Source organism: Plasmodium sp. gorilla clade G2 (assembly GCF_900097015.1).
Source record: "Plasmodium sp. gorilla clade G2 genome assembly, chromosome: 8".
NCBI classification, from domain to species: Eukaryota; Apicomplexa; class Aconoidasida; order Haemosporida; family Plasmodiidae; genus Plasmodium; species Plasmodium adleri (nom. inval.).
The window spans coordinates 287,501-304,578 of NC_041700.1; the positions used below are offsets into that span (position 1 = coordinate 287,501).

General features: G+C 16.8%; 6 protein-coding genes across 6 annotated transcripts; 5 read left to right on the forward strand and 1 right to left on the reverse strand.

The window, feature by feature from the left end:
- Nucleotides 1-210: 210 nt before the first annotated feature.
- On the forward strand, nt 211-2,011 carry PADL01_0806500 (gas41 homologue, putative; the record flags this gene model as incomplete). The annotated part of the gene is made up of 9 exons (XM_028681400.1): nt 211; nt 331-407; nt 564-696; nt 904-1,022; nt 1,157-1,207; nt 1,327-1,429; nt 1,598-1,713; nt 1,842-1,872; nt 1,974-2,011. Coding segments are annotated over 9 exons (669 nt in total).
- Nucleotides 2,012-2,249: 238 nt separating this feature from the next.
- PADL01_0806600 (RNA helicase, putative) lies at nt 2,250-6,311 on the reverse strand (the record flags this gene model as incomplete). Its single annotated transcript, XM_028681401.1, has 1 exon — nt 2,250-6,311. The coding sequence occupies one exon, from the start codon at nt 6,309-6,311 to the stop codon at nt 2,250-2,252; it is 4,062 nt and encodes a 1,353-aa protein (XP_028537783.1).
- A 781-nt stretch (nt 6,312-7,092) lies between these two features.
- PADL01_0806700 (conserved Plasmodium membrane protein, unknown function) lies at nt 7,093-8,515 on the forward strand (the record flags this gene model as incomplete). The annotated part of the gene is made up of 2 exons (XM_028681402.1): nt 7,093-7,519; nt 7,695-8,515. The coding sequence occupies 2 exons, from the start codon at nt 7,093-7,095 to the stop codon at nt 8,513-8,515; spliced, it is 1,248 nt and encodes a 415-aa protein (XP_028537784.1).
- A 1,699-nt stretch (nt 8,516-10,214) lies between these two features.
- Nucleotides 10,215-11,302, forward strand: PADL01_0806800 (ras-related protein Rab-18, putative; the record flags this gene model as incomplete). The annotated part of the gene is made up of 4 exons (XM_028681404.1): nt 10,215-10,278; nt 10,439-10,504; nt 10,646-10,784; nt 10,966-11,302. The coding sequence occupies 4 exons, from the start codon at nt 10,215-10,217 to the stop codon at nt 11,300-11,302; spliced, it is 606 nt and encodes a 201-aa protein (XP_028537785.1).
- A 1,561-nt stretch (nt 11,303-12,863) lies between these two features.
- PADL01_0806900 (conserved Plasmodium protein, unknown function) lies at nt 12,864-14,166 on the forward strand (the record flags this gene model as incomplete). The annotated part of the gene is made up of 5 exons (XM_028681405.1): nt 12,864-13,082; nt 13,368-13,487; nt 13,642-13,677; nt 13,818-13,883; nt 14,032-14,166. The coding sequence occupies 5 exons, from the start codon at nt 12,864-12,866 to the stop codon at nt 14,164-14,166; spliced, it is 576 nt and encodes a 191-aa protein (XP_028537786.1).
- Nucleotides 14,167-15,407: 1,241 nt separating this feature from the next.
- On the forward strand, nt 15,408-16,564 carry PADL01_0807000 (proteasome subunit alpha type-6, putative; the record flags this gene model as incomplete). The annotated part of the gene is made up of 3 exons (XM_028681406.1): nt 15,408-15,483; nt 15,657-16,007; nt 16,209-16,564. The coding sequence occupies 3 exons, from the start codon at nt 15,408-15,410 to the stop codon at nt 16,562-16,564; spliced, it is 783 nt and encodes a 260-aa protein (XP_028537787.1).
- Nucleotides 16,565-17,078: the final 514 nt, after the last annotated feature.

Sequence of the window (17,078 nt, forward strand, 5' to 3'; positions counted from 1 at the left end):
ATATATTATATTATATATTTATACTATTGTATTTTATATTTTATATTTTATATTTTTTTTTTATTTTATTTTATTTTTATTTTATTTTTTTAATTTTCATAATAATATGCAAAAGTCTGTAGGATGATAATGAATATAACAAATTACTTCTTTCGAATTTAAGGGTGAAATATTTTTTTTATGATCATATATAAATGAACTGCTATAAAAAGTAATAGAACAAAAATATAAATAACAAAGAAAACAAATATAAACTTATAAACATTATAAGATTGAATATATTTTATTTTTTTTATAAACATATTCTACCTGTTTTTATTTTTCATTCAGTGGAGAGTCGAATGCAAAACGTTAAGTTAATAAAACCTTTGGTGGTTGGAACTTACGCATTTTTATTGTCTCCTCAGGTGATAATAAATAAAAAAAAATAAACATAAATATATACATATATATATATATATATATATATATATATATATATATATATATTTCCCATTTTATTCTCCATGTTTTGTTTATAACTATTTTTTTATTTTTTTTTCTTTTATTTTAATATATTTTAGGAAAAAAAAAAATATGGTAATATGACACATAAGTGGACATGCTTAGTAAGATGTCCAGAATCTACTGATATTTCTCTTATTGTTAGTAAAGTAGTTTTTGAATTAGATCCTTCTTTTATGTACCCAAAAAGAGGTAAGAACTTATTTTAATAATATTTTAATGTTATGAACAAGTCATAATATTTTATGATAAAAGCTATTTTTTTTTTTTTTTTCTCCCCATTAATATCCATAGCTAGCTTATTTGAATTATTATAAACCTGAACAAGTCATAATATTTTACGACAAGAGTTATTTTATTTTATTTTATTTTATTTTATTTATTTTATTTTTTTAATAGTGTATACACAACCACCATATGAAGTGAATGAAATAGGATGGGGTGAATTTTATTTACAAGTTAAAATACATTTTGTAGATTTAACATTATCTCCAATAAGTATAGTTCACCTTGTCAAGGTGAGGATAATAATGAAAAATGCATTACATAAAAGAAAAGGAAATATATAAATATAAATATATATATATATATATATATATATATATATGTATGTATATATATATTTCTATGTGTTTATTTTTTTTTTTTTTAGCTCAATACTGATTGTGACCCCAATAACGTTCCACCTTGTGTAGTTAATGAGGTTATTTACTTTTTTTTAAAAAAAAAAAAATGAAAAGTAGTTTGTATAAGGCTTATAAAAAAATGTGTATTACATATTTTGTATTATATATATTTTATATTTTATATGTTTCTTTTTAGACATATGAAGAAATTATTTTTAAAAATCCTACTGTTAATTTTTACAATAAATTTTTACAATGTAACAATACAAAAATTGCTCCGCACAAATTTCAAGAGCACTGTACGAAAAAAAAAAAAAAAAAAAAAAAAAAAAAAAAAAAAAATATATATATGAACGAATGTATAAATATATATGCATATACATATATACATATATATATATATATATATATATATATATATATATATATATATTTCTTCATTTATCTATCTATCTATCTCTTTGTAGTTATAAAATATGATTTTAAAGAAGATAGTTATACAAAAAAGTATCTGCAATTTCAATCAGAAGTGCAGCAAGAAATTTGTGATTTGATGTCAGAGGCAACATTATTATCAAAGGATGTAATAATAAAAAAAATAAAATAAACTAAAACAAACAAATATATATATATATATATATATATATATATATATTTGGTATGGTGTGATTACATTTATATATGTGTGTGTTCTATTTTTTTGTCTTGTAGATTAATGACGTTCAACAAAAATACTTCACAAGTAAGGATGTTAATGGAACTGCGTCTTTAATGCTTGCTCACATACATTTATTGTGACCATTACAATTTATTAATTTTTTAAATATTATTTTTTTTTTATAGTGAAATCTGAGATGGGTGTGAGCAGTGATGAAAATTAAATAGAAGAATATTCCATAATTAAATATATATTGTAATCATAAAAAAAAAAAAAAAAAAAAAAAAAAAAAAAAAAAAAATATATATATATATGTAATATATATATATATATTTTTATAATTATGTCAATTTATTTCCCTTTTCATTATTTTATTACGTTATTTTTAATTTATTTATTATTTATTATTTATTTATTTATTTTTTTTTTTTTTTTTGTGTGCCTATGTATGTACCATTCCTTCAACTTTCTTCATACAATTTTACATGATTTTGTAAAAAAAGACATTTCAATAAATTTACATTTTGATAATCATTTAAATTAAGAAAAATCTGATCATATATATATTGATTGATCTGTTTGATAATTTTGGTTTCATCGTTTATACATTTAATATGATTGGATTCATTACAGAATTTTATAAACATATGTTTTTCTAGTATATCCATATTAAGAGAAATCATAGCTTGTTCAAGAGATATAGAGTTAATATTCATATTTTGCTTATTATTATGTTTTACTATATTAAAATCAAGATTGTCATGATATGATATTGAATTTGACAAATAATTATTGTGATTAAAGAACATATCATGTTTATTAATATATGTTTTGTGATTTGCTTGTTCATATATTTTTTCATCATCAATTAGATTATATAGATTATTATTTAATGTGTGTGTGTTTTTTTTTTTGCTCTTATAATATACATACGAATCAGATATTATACATTTGTCATTTTCTAGATTATAGGTTACGGGTTCAAATTTTGTAAACGAAAATAAATTGTGATTTATTTTTTCATCAAGACAATGTGTTTCTTTATTATTGTTGTTATAATACTTATTATATATTAATAGATGATAAAAATTTTTTTTGAGTGGATATTTATAATATTTAAATAAAAAAAGAAATATATAATATAATTTTAATGTTATATAATAATTTGAGTTACAAAAAAAGAGCATACAAAAATTAGTTACAAAAAGGTTTTTGTTTATGATAAGTTTTTTTTTCTTTCTTTTGAAATGTGTATTGTTACATACATAAATATAATTATAATTATAATTATTATTATTATTATTAATATTATTATTATTATTGTTGCTATATTCATCTTTTGTTTTATCATCATAATAATTACAACATATATTTATATTTTGAAAAAAATGAAAGAACAAAATTAAATTTGACTTATTTTGAATAATATTAATATTTTTAAATATATTTTTATTATCAATAGGTATTTTAAAAATATAAGAAGATGTATGATTCTGTTGTGTAATTTTAAATTTTATAAATAATTTTTTAAAATATATTTTTAAATAAACATTATTATTGAATATATTATTATATAAATTTGGAATGATATGTATATTTGTGGAATAAAAACCTTTTATATTAATTATTAGAATTTTTTTTTTTTTTTTTGTGTTCCCATTTTCTTGGTAATTATTATATCTAATGTTGTTTTCATATTTTCTTCTCAAAGATTCTAAATCACAAAATTTGAATATATTATTATTATTGTAGTAATAGTTGTTATTATTATTGTTATTATTATTATTATTATTATTGTTGTTGTTGTTGTTGATGTTTTTGTTTATTTGTTGAACGTTTAAAATATTTTGAGATGAATCACATTGATCATAATTTTCATGATTATTACTTTGACTATATAATAAATATTTGTGAATATTTTGTTGGTTAGATTGTTCATTTTTTTTAATATGATTTATATATACATCTGAAGAAGAATGTTGTATTTTATGATTATATTTAGAAATATAAGAAAAATCATAAACATTTAATTTTAATTGAAATTTAAAATAATATAAATAATTATAATCTGTGTAATTACATAAACTAATACACATACCTTTATTTCCAAATCGTCCACATCTACCTGACCTATGCACATAAGTTTCTTTACTTCTAGGTATATCAAAATTAATAACTAAATCACAAACAATATTATCTATTCCTCTACTCATAATATCAGTACATACAACAATTTTAACTTTATTTTCTTGTAAACTTTTAAATAATTCTATTCTTTCTTTATGTTCTATTTTTGAACTAGTATAATATGAAGAGATATTCATTTTTTTTAACATTTTTATAACTTGGATACCTTCATATGTATTATTAATAAATAGAAAACATTGATTATATTTTATTTCATTTATTATTTTATATACTACTTTCATTTTATATTTAAGTTCTTCCTTTTTATTTAAATTCTCATTATTTATGGTTATAAAACAATGTTCAATGTTTGATAAAACTGGTGAATCTAAAACTCCCTTTAAATGAGACTTCGAATGGTTCTCTTCATCTGAACGGTAATAATAAAAAGGAGATAAACTATTAGATGGAATAACATTACTACAATAATAATTATCACTATTATTATTATTATCATCACTATTAATATTATTATTATTATTATCACTATTATTATTATTATTGTTGATGTTATTCATTTTTATATTTTTATCTTCCGAATGAATTATCAGTGATGTACACGTTTGTATATACTCAAAGTTTCTTTTACTATTCATCTGATATTTCATTTTTTCTTTTCTTTTTATCATCTTTTTTAAAATATATTCACACATAAACTCTTTACATAAAATATTTTCATCGTATATTATTTTTTGTAATTCATTTATTAGTTTGGATGGTGTTTTATTATTATATTTGAATTTTTTTTTTTTTTTTTTTTTTTTTTTCCTTTTATTAATTTTTTTCTTTTTTATTTTGACATGATTATTTTGTTCATCATGATAGTGATGGTCAGGTGAAGTAATAAAATGTGTATCACTATTATTTTTATTAATATTATTTGTATCACTATTATTTGTATTAATAATATCTCTATTCATATCATTTGTATTAATATTATATCTGTTCATATCATTTGTATTAATATTATATCTGTTCATATCATTTGTATTAATATTATATCTGTTCATATCATTTGTATTAATATTATATCTGTTCATATCATTTGTATTAATAATATCTCTGTTCATATCATTTGCATCACTTAACAACCCGTCTACCAGTTTGACATCCAATGAGTGATCTTCTTTTCTCATATCTACATTTAATTTTAAAAAATTACTACTGCCCTCTTTATGTTTTGTCTGATCCATGCTACTCATATAAGATCGATGTATACGTGATACATATTTCTCATCACATTCTATAATTTTTTTTATAAAGTTATTAATACTTGCTTCTTGAAACGTAGAACTATAACATAAAATTTGTATTTTTGGATTCACAATATAATTATAAATAATTTTGAGTTGATTATCAAATTGTTCATCTAACAAAGCATCTATTTCATCAAGAATAAAATAATTTAAAGACATATTAATTATATCAATTAGAGTTATATATGATAAAGGAAGTATATCTTTATTTTTTATTTTCTCTTTTTCATTTATTTCTATTTTAATCTTATTTAAAATATTTAAAACATGTTTTAAACGTCCAGGTGTTGATATAATAATATGAGGAAAATTAGTAAATATTTTTTTTATATTCTCAAAAATATCTGTCCCTCCATATAATATTAAAGATTCTATTTTATAACAATTAACATATTTTTTATCATATATATTTATATTGATAGGTTTATAAACATCCAATCTATTTATATTATCATATACCTCATTACAGTTGTCATCTTTTAATATGTTAGTAATTTTTTGAATGTTTTCAAAAATCTGTTGACATAATTCTCTTGTTGGTTCTAATATTAAACCATAAAAAAATAAAGAACCCAAAAACATATTGTCTTGAGATGAAAAAGATTCAGATATATGATCTGATATACATTTTGAATCATCTATTCTATTAATTTCATCTTCTTTATTTATTTTATTTTGATGAATATCTTTTTTCTTCTTCATTTTATAAAATATCTGATGAACAATAAATATACAAATTGACATACTCTTACCAGTTCCATTCTTTGATTGAATAATACAATTTTTTTTTTCTTTTTCTTTTTCTTTTTTTTTATTTTTATATTTATCATTACATATTAATCTTTTCATAATCATATATTGTATCTTAGAAGGATAAAAAATATTTATTTTTTTTAGAGCACGCACTATTTCTGATTCTACGTTCAGTTCTTCAAATGTTTTTTTCTCTTCATTCTTATTATAAATAGATGTATTCAACAGGTTCGAATGATCCTGATTATTGTCTACAAGTTTTTTTTCTTCTTCATTCTTTCTAAATATTTTATTTAAGGAAATGAAGCCAACAGGTGCATTACTCATTTTAAAAATAAAAAAAATATATAAATAAATAAATATATATATATATATATTTTTCTTAATACAATTATTCAAAATAAAAAAAAAAAAAAAAAAAAAAAAAAAAAAAAAAAATATATATATATATATATATATATATTTATGTTAACATATATAATTTAATAATATATCCATATATATATATCAAACTTTAAAAAAAACAAAACACGTCGTTTTATTTTTATTTTATTATTAAGTATATTGCTCAATATATAAATAAATATATATATATATTATATATATGTATACATTTTTATATTTATTTTTTTTTATTTTATTTATCATTTAAAAAAAAAAGGAAAAAGTGATACGTATGTTTCTTATGTTTATATATTATATGTATAATAAATTATAGTCATTATTATAAAATATATTATATATATAATGAATAATATATGTATATATATATATATATATATATATATTACTCTATATTTTGTGTAACTTAATATTTATATAAAATACATTATTATGACATTTATTTGTATATATCTAAAATATTAGAAAATAAGTAGATGACTTCCTATCTTTTTATATTACAGTTATAAAAAAAAAAGGATAAATATTATCAACACATATACGTATATATATATAATAATTTTACATAATTCTCTGGAGTATCACTTTTTTTTTTTTTTTTTTTTTTTTTTTTAAAATAATATATGAGTAGACGCAGAAAGAATATTTGTCCATATATTTCTTTCTCTGTTATATAACGAATTGTTTATTTAAAAAAAAAAAAAAAATGAAGAGCATGAGTATGATTCATGAGGTGGCTTTAAATAAATGGTCATCTCTAATTACACAATATAGAAAACAGAAAATAATAAAAAGAAAGGATAGCAAAGAAGATAATAATATAAAAGAAGTAAATATAAATAATACAAATGAAAAATTAATTGATAAAAAATATAAATTAATATATATATGTTTTGGATATAGTATAAATACATTTTTATATTTCTTTTTTGTATTTATATCTGATTTTATATTAAATCAATGTATATTTAATATATCAAAAATTACAAAGAAGAATTATTATGATAGTTCAATTATTAATTCTATAAAACATTTTCTCATCCTTTTTTTGTGGTATAATTATCTTTCTGGTGGGTTTGATGGTGACCCCTTTTTTCATTTTTTCAAGAACCGCATGAAGTTTATAAATAAAAGTAAAAAATAAAAATAAAATATAAAAGTGACAATGAGTCAAGCACGACATATATATGTTATATATATATATATATATATATATATATATATATATATATATATATTTACATATATTCCTATTCATATTCATATTTTTTATTTTTTTTATTTTTTTTTTTTTATGACCTGATATAGTTGAGTGTGTTGTATCATTTGCTGGAAATATTGTGGGGACCATACTATATCTTACAACCTTTGATCTTTTGAATTTATCACAATATGAAGAAGAGAAAAGAATTAATATTATGAATTATATTAAAGATGACAATACTTTAAAAGATAATTCTTTTCTTACATATATAGTATATCCTTATATTCCTAATAATTTAAAAGATATATTATCGAACATGTTAATATTTATATTTCCATATAATAATTCAGATAATAAATATGATCAAAAAATATTTTTTAATAATAAAGATATATATTCCTCAATTATAATGGATACATTTATAAATGAATTTATATCTTCTTTTTTAAATTATATATTATTATATATATATATATTTACAAAAAATAATTTATCACAATCTTTAAATATTAATTTAATATTAACACAAATAATTTCTTTATGTTCAATCAAATATAAACATATTATATGTGGACCATTTATGAGTTTAACTTGGATAATTCATGATGTATATCAAAAAAAATATCCTTTATATTTTTCTATTATTTTAATACTTTCACATTATTATGGATATAAACTAGCAACACTTATACTTAAAATACCTACTATATCATTGACAGAAGCCAAAAGATATTTTCATAACATTAATTATGAATACTTAAATAAATATACAAATAAAAATGGACATGTTAATATGGAATCTATACCTGATCATCTTATAAACATTAGTCTCTTTTCAAACACATATCTTTTAAAACTTGCAAATTTTTATTTCACAACATTTATGTTTAAAATACATACAAACAAAATTATCAAAAAGGAATGAGATTCTAAGAAACCTTTTTTTTTTTTTTTTTTTTTTTTTTTTTTTTATTCAAATGGGGGATGGGGATCTGTGTGTGAAGGCCACCACAAAATGGAGAGAAGCTTTAAAATAAAAGTAAATAAAAGTAAATAAAAGTAAATATAAATAAATATAAATAAATATAAATAAAAAGATAAGATATTATTATATAAATATATATATATCTACTTTAATATTGTCACCCAAATCACTTTTCTTTTTTTTTTTTCTTTTTTTATTTACATATTTTTTTATTTTTTATTTTTTATTTTTTATTTTTTATTTTTTTTTATTTTTTTTTTTTTTTTTTGGAACAGTCTTTAAAAAAATGGCCCTTTTTTCCTTGTTATTAAATGCATAAGATAAGATAAAAAAATAAATTTTTAATACATCACATGATAAAAATGTATACATATAAAATATATATATATATATATTTATATTTATTTATTTTTCCTTTTCAATCACTATTAATATTGATTATAAATGCATAACATAATAATTAAACATCTACATAATATTATATATATATATAATACTATCTCTTATATATTTATAAAAACATATATTATTTTTTATTATTATACCTTTGAATTTATAGAAATTAAAAAAAAAAAAAAAAACCGAAATAAATTAGCATTATAATATATATATTTACTATGATAATTATAATAAATATATATATAATATATAAATATATATATAGTTAAATACAATTATATAATATATATATAAACTTTTTAATATAGCATATATTATTAATTTTATATACTATACATATATAATAAACTATTCATATATATATATAATATATTTTAATATCTTGATTTTTATTTATATTAACGTGTGCGTATCAAGTGACTGGATTAAAAAAAAAATAAAATAACAGGAAGAAGAATGAAAGTATAAATAATTTAAATCTTATATGTAATATATATATATATATATATTATTATATTTGTATGTAGTTATAATGAAGTATATTAAATAATATATTATATATATATATATATTTATTTATATATACAAATAAAATATATATTATGTTATTATGTATATTACATATTTATATATATATATATATATTTTTCCTTTTTTTATACCCTATAATTTGATACATTTTTAAAAGCATTTTTTTTTTTTTTTTTAATACTATATTTATATATCTATATAAAAAAAAAAGAAAAAAAAAATTTTAAGAATTATAATATATATATATAAATATACATATATATAATATTATATATATATATATACATTTTATATATATAATAATACATATATTATATATATATATATAATATATATATGTTTTATATATATGATTTTTTTTAATATATTTTTTTTTTACATTCTCATTTTATGATACCTTTTTCATTGAAACATTAGAACAGAAAAAGAAAAAAAAAGAAGAAAAAAAGATATAATTCCAATATATATATATATATAATAATATATATATGATTCATTATATATATATATACATATATATCATAATAATAATCATTTGTTATAAAAGAATAATTTTTTTTTTTTTTTCTTTTTTTTTTTTTTTTTTTTTTTTTTGAGAATTTATATATATAAAATTTTTTTTATGTATTAATTTTGTATATGAAATTCTAATATAGTTATAATTTATGCATTCTATTTTTTTTTTTTTTTTTTTTGTTTTTTTAAAAAAATGAAAAATAAAAATAAGTATGATTATTTACTAAAATTATTATTAGTGGGTGATTCCAGCGTAGGTAAGGATCATAACAAAAAGGAGAAAGAGAAAGTGAAAAGATATATTGAAAAAAATTTGGTTTTAAAGATATATAAAAATATGACATTATAATATAAAGACCATTATATTTATTATTTTATTTTTTTTTTTTATTATTTTTTTTTTTTTTTTGTGCTTAGGGAAGAGTAGTATATTATGTAGATACTCTGATAACCAATTTGAAGAGAAAGTTTTATCCACAATAGGTAACAGGCAAAAAATAAAAATATAAAAATATAAAAATATATATATATATATATATATATATATATAATATTATATTTGATATTATATTTATGTGTCCATATATATATATATATATATATATATTTTTAACATATCTGTAGGTATTGATTTTAAAGTAAAATATTTAAAAATCGATAATAAAACAATAAAAGTAGGAATATGGGATACAGCAGGTCAAGAAAGATTTCGAACTTTGACTTCTGCTTATTATAGAAATGCCCACGCAATTATTCTTGTATAGTAAGTGGAAACAAAAAAAAAAAAAATAAATAAATATATAAAGTGTTACATATATATATATATTATATATATATATATTATGTGCACATATTATTATATATTTATATTTATTCATTTGTTTAACATTTCATATTTTTGGTCATTTATTTTTTATTTTTTTTTTTGTTCCCACTCATTTTAGCGATTGTACTGTTAGAGAATCCTTTGAAAACCTAGACGTTTGGATTAACGAGATAGATAAATATTCTACAAATAAAAATGCAATAAAAATGCTTGTTGCCAATAAAATTGATAAACCTAATCATGAAGTTACTAAAGATGAAGGAAAAAATTTCGCTTTTGAAAATAATATGCTCTTTTGTGAGACCAGTGCAAAAAATGATATTAATATAACTTACTGTTTTGAAGAATTAATACAACAAATTTTAAATAATCCATCCTTATTAGAGTTAAGTATTGTAACTAAAAATTTAAAACTTGGAAAGAAAGAGGAAAGCCGATCAAACTGTGCTTGTTAATTTTTAACGGGTGTTATGTGCACCCATATATATAATACGGACATGTGTTATATATATATATATAAATATATTATATTTTGTATATACCTTATTTATGTGATAATATATATATATATATATATATGTCATCATATTTGTATATATATATATATATTTCCCGCACATATATATTATATATATATGTACATTTTTTATCCTTTTAAGAATAAATTTATTTAATTATTTATTTATTAATTATTATTTTTTTTCTTTTTTTTTTTTTTTTTTTTTTTTTTTTTTGCCCATATTATGTGTCCATATATATTGTATGCTATAATAATCAAATACTTATAAATTTTAATATATATTTTATATATTTATATATATACATACATACATTTATTATATATATTATATAATAGTGTTATTATTTTTCTTTGCATGAAATTTATAAAGATTCCTATTTTAATCATTTTATGTGTTCATTTTCTGTTATTTATTTATTTTGTCTTTTTTATTCTTATATTTATGGGTATATAATAAATATTATATTATATGTATGTGGATATATATATATATATATATATATATATATATCTATATTTATTTGTATATGAAAAAATATATGTTAATATACTGATTATCCTGTTTTTTTTTTTTTTTTTTTTTTTTTTTATACCTATGATATAAATATTATATTATATTATATATATATAATATATTTATATTTTTATTTATTTTATTAATATTTTAATCTCTAATGAAAAAAAAAAAGTACATTTTCTCTTTCATGTGTATATATATATATATATATAAATATTAATTTTTTATATATATGTGTATATCTATTTTATAATGTAATAATTTTTTTTGTAAATTTCAATATATATTTTAACAGATTTTATTTTTCTCACTTTTAATTTCATTATATTTAATTCTTCATTTATTTTTTTGAATGTTAAAATAAATATATTTTATATATTTATACATTTTGGCTTTTTATGATATATTATATATATATAAAAGAACAATTTTAAAAAGTAAAAAATGTTAATTCTTAAAAGTTTAAAAAATAGAAAAGTTCAAGGAACAAAATAAAATCGAAACACCTGTTTTTTATTTTTTTCAAATATATATATTATATATATATATATAATATATTTGTTATTTATTGGGTATAAAAAAATATATATAAACATGTATTATTATTAAGAATATATTAATATATATATATTATCAAAATTTTATCTTTTCAATAAGTTTTATATATATATATATATATATATATATTTATATTTATTTATTTATATAAGGGGCCCCTTCTATCATTTAAAATTATATGATAAAATAATTATTTTTATTTTTTAAATATTATTATTACAGTTTTTTCTTAATTCGAATATATGAACCCCTTTGTTTTGTTATACATTCATTTTAATATCTTATAATTTGTTTCGTAACCTCTCCTTTTTTTATATTTATTTAAATATATTTTTATTTTTATTTTTTATTTTATTTTATTTTATTTTATTTTATTTTTTATTTTATTTTATTTTTATGTTTTGTCCTAATATGCCATATAATGAAGATTAATATATTGAAGAAAGAAATAAAACTTTATATTACAAACAATCATTTTAATTATGATATTAAACGACATTTTACAATATTTCAAAACTCATTTATAAAAACAAACGATATTGTTTATAGAAAAAATATAGATATTGTTTGTGCAAAAGATTTATTCTTTTATACAATTTTAAATGTAGATAGATATAAGTATTTTCTACCATATGTAACTGTAAGTATAAATATATTCACATTTTTAGAACATATACGGATTATAGTTATGTGTGCATATATATATATATATATATATATTTGTTCATGTAAATATTTATATTTGTTCATGTAAATATTTATATTTGTTCATGTAAATATTTATGATTGTTCATGTAAATATATATATTTGTTCATGTAAATATTTATTTTCGTTCATGTAAATATTTATATTTGTTCATGTAAATATTTATTTTTGTTCATATATTTTTTAAAAACTATGAACAATTGTATTGCCAATTTGTAGGATAGCAAAATAACAGAAAAAAACAAAAAATATTTTAAAGCCAATTTACAAATTGAGAATATTTTCTTTAAAGAAAAATATGACTCTTTAATTCAATTTATTTATCCAACAACAATAACAGTAATGAGACATTAAAAGGAAAATAAATGAACGATAAGAAATATAAGTATATTTCGTGTATAAATGTGTAAATATATATATAAATACTTAGACGTTGTATTGCATTATTATATTTTACTTATTTATTTATTTATTTATTTTATTTTTTCTTTAGGTATCTAGCGAAGATACAAATATCTTTCATCACTTGGTATGTAGTAATAATAAAGGGACAATAAATATAAAATATAAAAACAAAAATTAATATATACACTTATAAATTTTAAATAAGGCACATATTGTGTGTCCACAATAATATATATATATAAATATATTCTGTTATTTTTGTAGATAACCGAGTGGATTATTAAAGAAAAAAAGAATTGCATAAACATTGATTTTTATATAAATTTTAGGGTAAAAAAAAAAATGTTATATATATATATATATATATATATATATGTGTAAATATATACTATATTTTATATATTTGTGACTTTCTGAAAATTTTAATAAGCTTACATTATTCATATTTTCTCTATTTTTTTTTTTTTTTTTTATTTAGTTGAAAAATAAAATATATCAAAATTTTATGAATTTATACATAAAAGAGTTAGGCAAAAAAATTTTATATTCCTTTATAAATGAATCAAAATCAAACAGTTATAAAAACACAGACGTTTTACACTTGATAAAATAGTTTTAACAAATCATATTCAAATATATATATATATATATATATATATATATATGTATGTATTATTTTTTAAATGATTAAAAATATATGTACCACATCATATATATATATATATATATATTTTATATTTTAATGTAATTATCATTTCGATATTATAATACTTTGATTATATACTAGTCTCATATATTTGTTTAAATATTCGTATGAAATATCTACCATTATGTAAATTTTTTTTAATTAGTTTCTTTCTTTTTTTTTTTTTTTTTTTTAAATTTCGTTAAAATTTTAAAAACCATTTAATTATGAAAGTATCAAAATCTTTTATTTTAAAATGAATAAAATAAAAAAAAATATATATATATTATAATATTATTATAGAAATATTGGCCTTTACAATAAATAAATATATATTATATATATTTTTTATACATAATAAATTTTTATTTTATGTGTATGGAATGAATATATTATATAAACTTAAAATATATATATATATAATATATATATAATATGTAAATATATATTAAATATAATATTATGAATATAATATATATATTATATATATATTATATATATATATATATATAATTAAACCTTTTTCAATTTTTTTTTTTTTTTTTTTCTTTTCTTTTTTTTAATTGTATTTTTCGTATCATCGAGAAAAAAATAAAACCCAACCAAATATTATATATATATATATATTTTATAATAATACACATAAGTATAAATAAATGTAATTTTATATTATACATATTTTGTATGATTATATATATTTTATTGTTTCATTTAATCTTTTATTTACAATAAATATTATATTTATATAATATAATATAAAATATATATAGAATATGCTTTTTTCTTTTAAATTTTTGTTCGTTCTCAAAAAAAAAAAAAATATATACAAAATAAAAATAAATATTATTATTATTTATTTATTATTAATATTATATATATATAATATAATATATATAATTATTTATTTATTTAATATGTTCATACATTTTTTAAAGGAGTTCATTTATATTTAATATTATAAGAAAAAAATACAATCGAATTTTTTTTTTTTTTTTTTGTATATATTTTTATAAAAAGAAAATATTATTTATATATTCATTTATGTTTTTTTTTTGTTTTTCTTCTTATTCTTACAAAGAATTAAGTATTTCAAAAGAGAAAAATTAAAAAATAAAATAAAATAAAATAAATAAATAAAATATTAATAAATAATAAAAGAATAAAACAAAATGGTAAGGCCTTCACAGAGTATGTATGATAGACACTTGACGATTTTTTCTCCAGATGGGAATTTATATCAAATAGGTATAAAATAAATGGATATATATATATATATATATATATATATATATATATGTATGTATGTATTTATTTATTTATTTATTATATACATATTTATTACAATCATTAAGAGAACAAATAATAATTGTGATCCTTATATATTATTTATAACTGTTAATAATTTTTATAATTTTTAGAATATGCTATAAAAGCAGTAAAAAATACAAATATAACCTCCGTAGGAGTAAAGGGACAAAACTGTGCTGTGATAATTTCTCAGAAAAAAATGGCTACACAATATATTTCTCAAGATAAATTATTAGATTATAATAACATAACTAATATATATAATATAACAGATGAAATAGGATGCTCAATGGTAGGTATGCCAGGAGATTGTTTAAGTATGGTTTATAAAGCTAGATCAGAAGCATCCGAATTTTTATATAGTAATGGATATAATGTAAATGCAGAAACGTTATGTAGAAATATTTGTGATAAAATACAAGTCTTTACACAACATGCCTATATGAGACTACACGCTTGCAGTAATATATATATGTGAATATATTCATATTTATTTATGTTTATATTTTTTTATAAATGTGTGCAATGTGCTATACTAGCTAGCCAAAAAAAAAAAAAAAAAAAAAAATTACCTGAACGGGTCATATAAATATATACATATTTTTTTCATTTAACAATATATTTCATTTTTTATTATTTATTTAATATTTTTATTTTTTTAGGTGGAATGATTATTGGCATGGATGAAAATGATAAACCTGAACTTTTTAAATTTGATCCTTCTGGTTTTTGTGCAGGATATCGTGCTTGTGTGATTGGAAACAAAGAACAAGAGAGTATAAGTGTTTTAGAAAGATTATTAGAAAAAAGAAAGAAGAAAATACAACAAGAAACAATAGATGAAGATATACAAAATACTATCATTTTAGCAATTGAGGCTTTACAAACAATTCTTGCATTTGATTTAAAGGCAAGTGAAATAGAAGTTGCAATCGTATCAACAAAAAATCGTAATTTTACACAAATATCTGAAAAGGAAATAGATAATTATTTAACATATATAGCTGAGAGGGATTAGAAAAAAAAACAAACAAACAAACATATATACATATATATATATGTTTATATATATATGACAATATTTGTGTCAGATAAAATTTTTTAAAAAAGTTGATAATGTTTTTAATTTTTTTTTTTCATGTATGGTTATATAAAATTATCCTTTGTATTTTTATTTTTTTTTCCCATTTAAATATGCATATGTTATGGCCATTTACATAAATATATGTATACATAAATACATACATACATACATATATATATATATATATTATGTAAATTTTAAAACTCAAGATGATATATTCATTATGAATATTTTTTTCTTTTTTTTTATAAAAACAAGAAATGATTTATAATTATATTTATATGCGTTATAAATTTTAAGACTAAAAATTTTATTTATACGTGTATATATATATATATAATATATATATATGACAAAAAATATAATAATAAATAAATAAATCAAAATATATATTAATTATATCAATGTTATTTCTTATTTTTTAATTAAAGAAAGAAGGTATAAATAA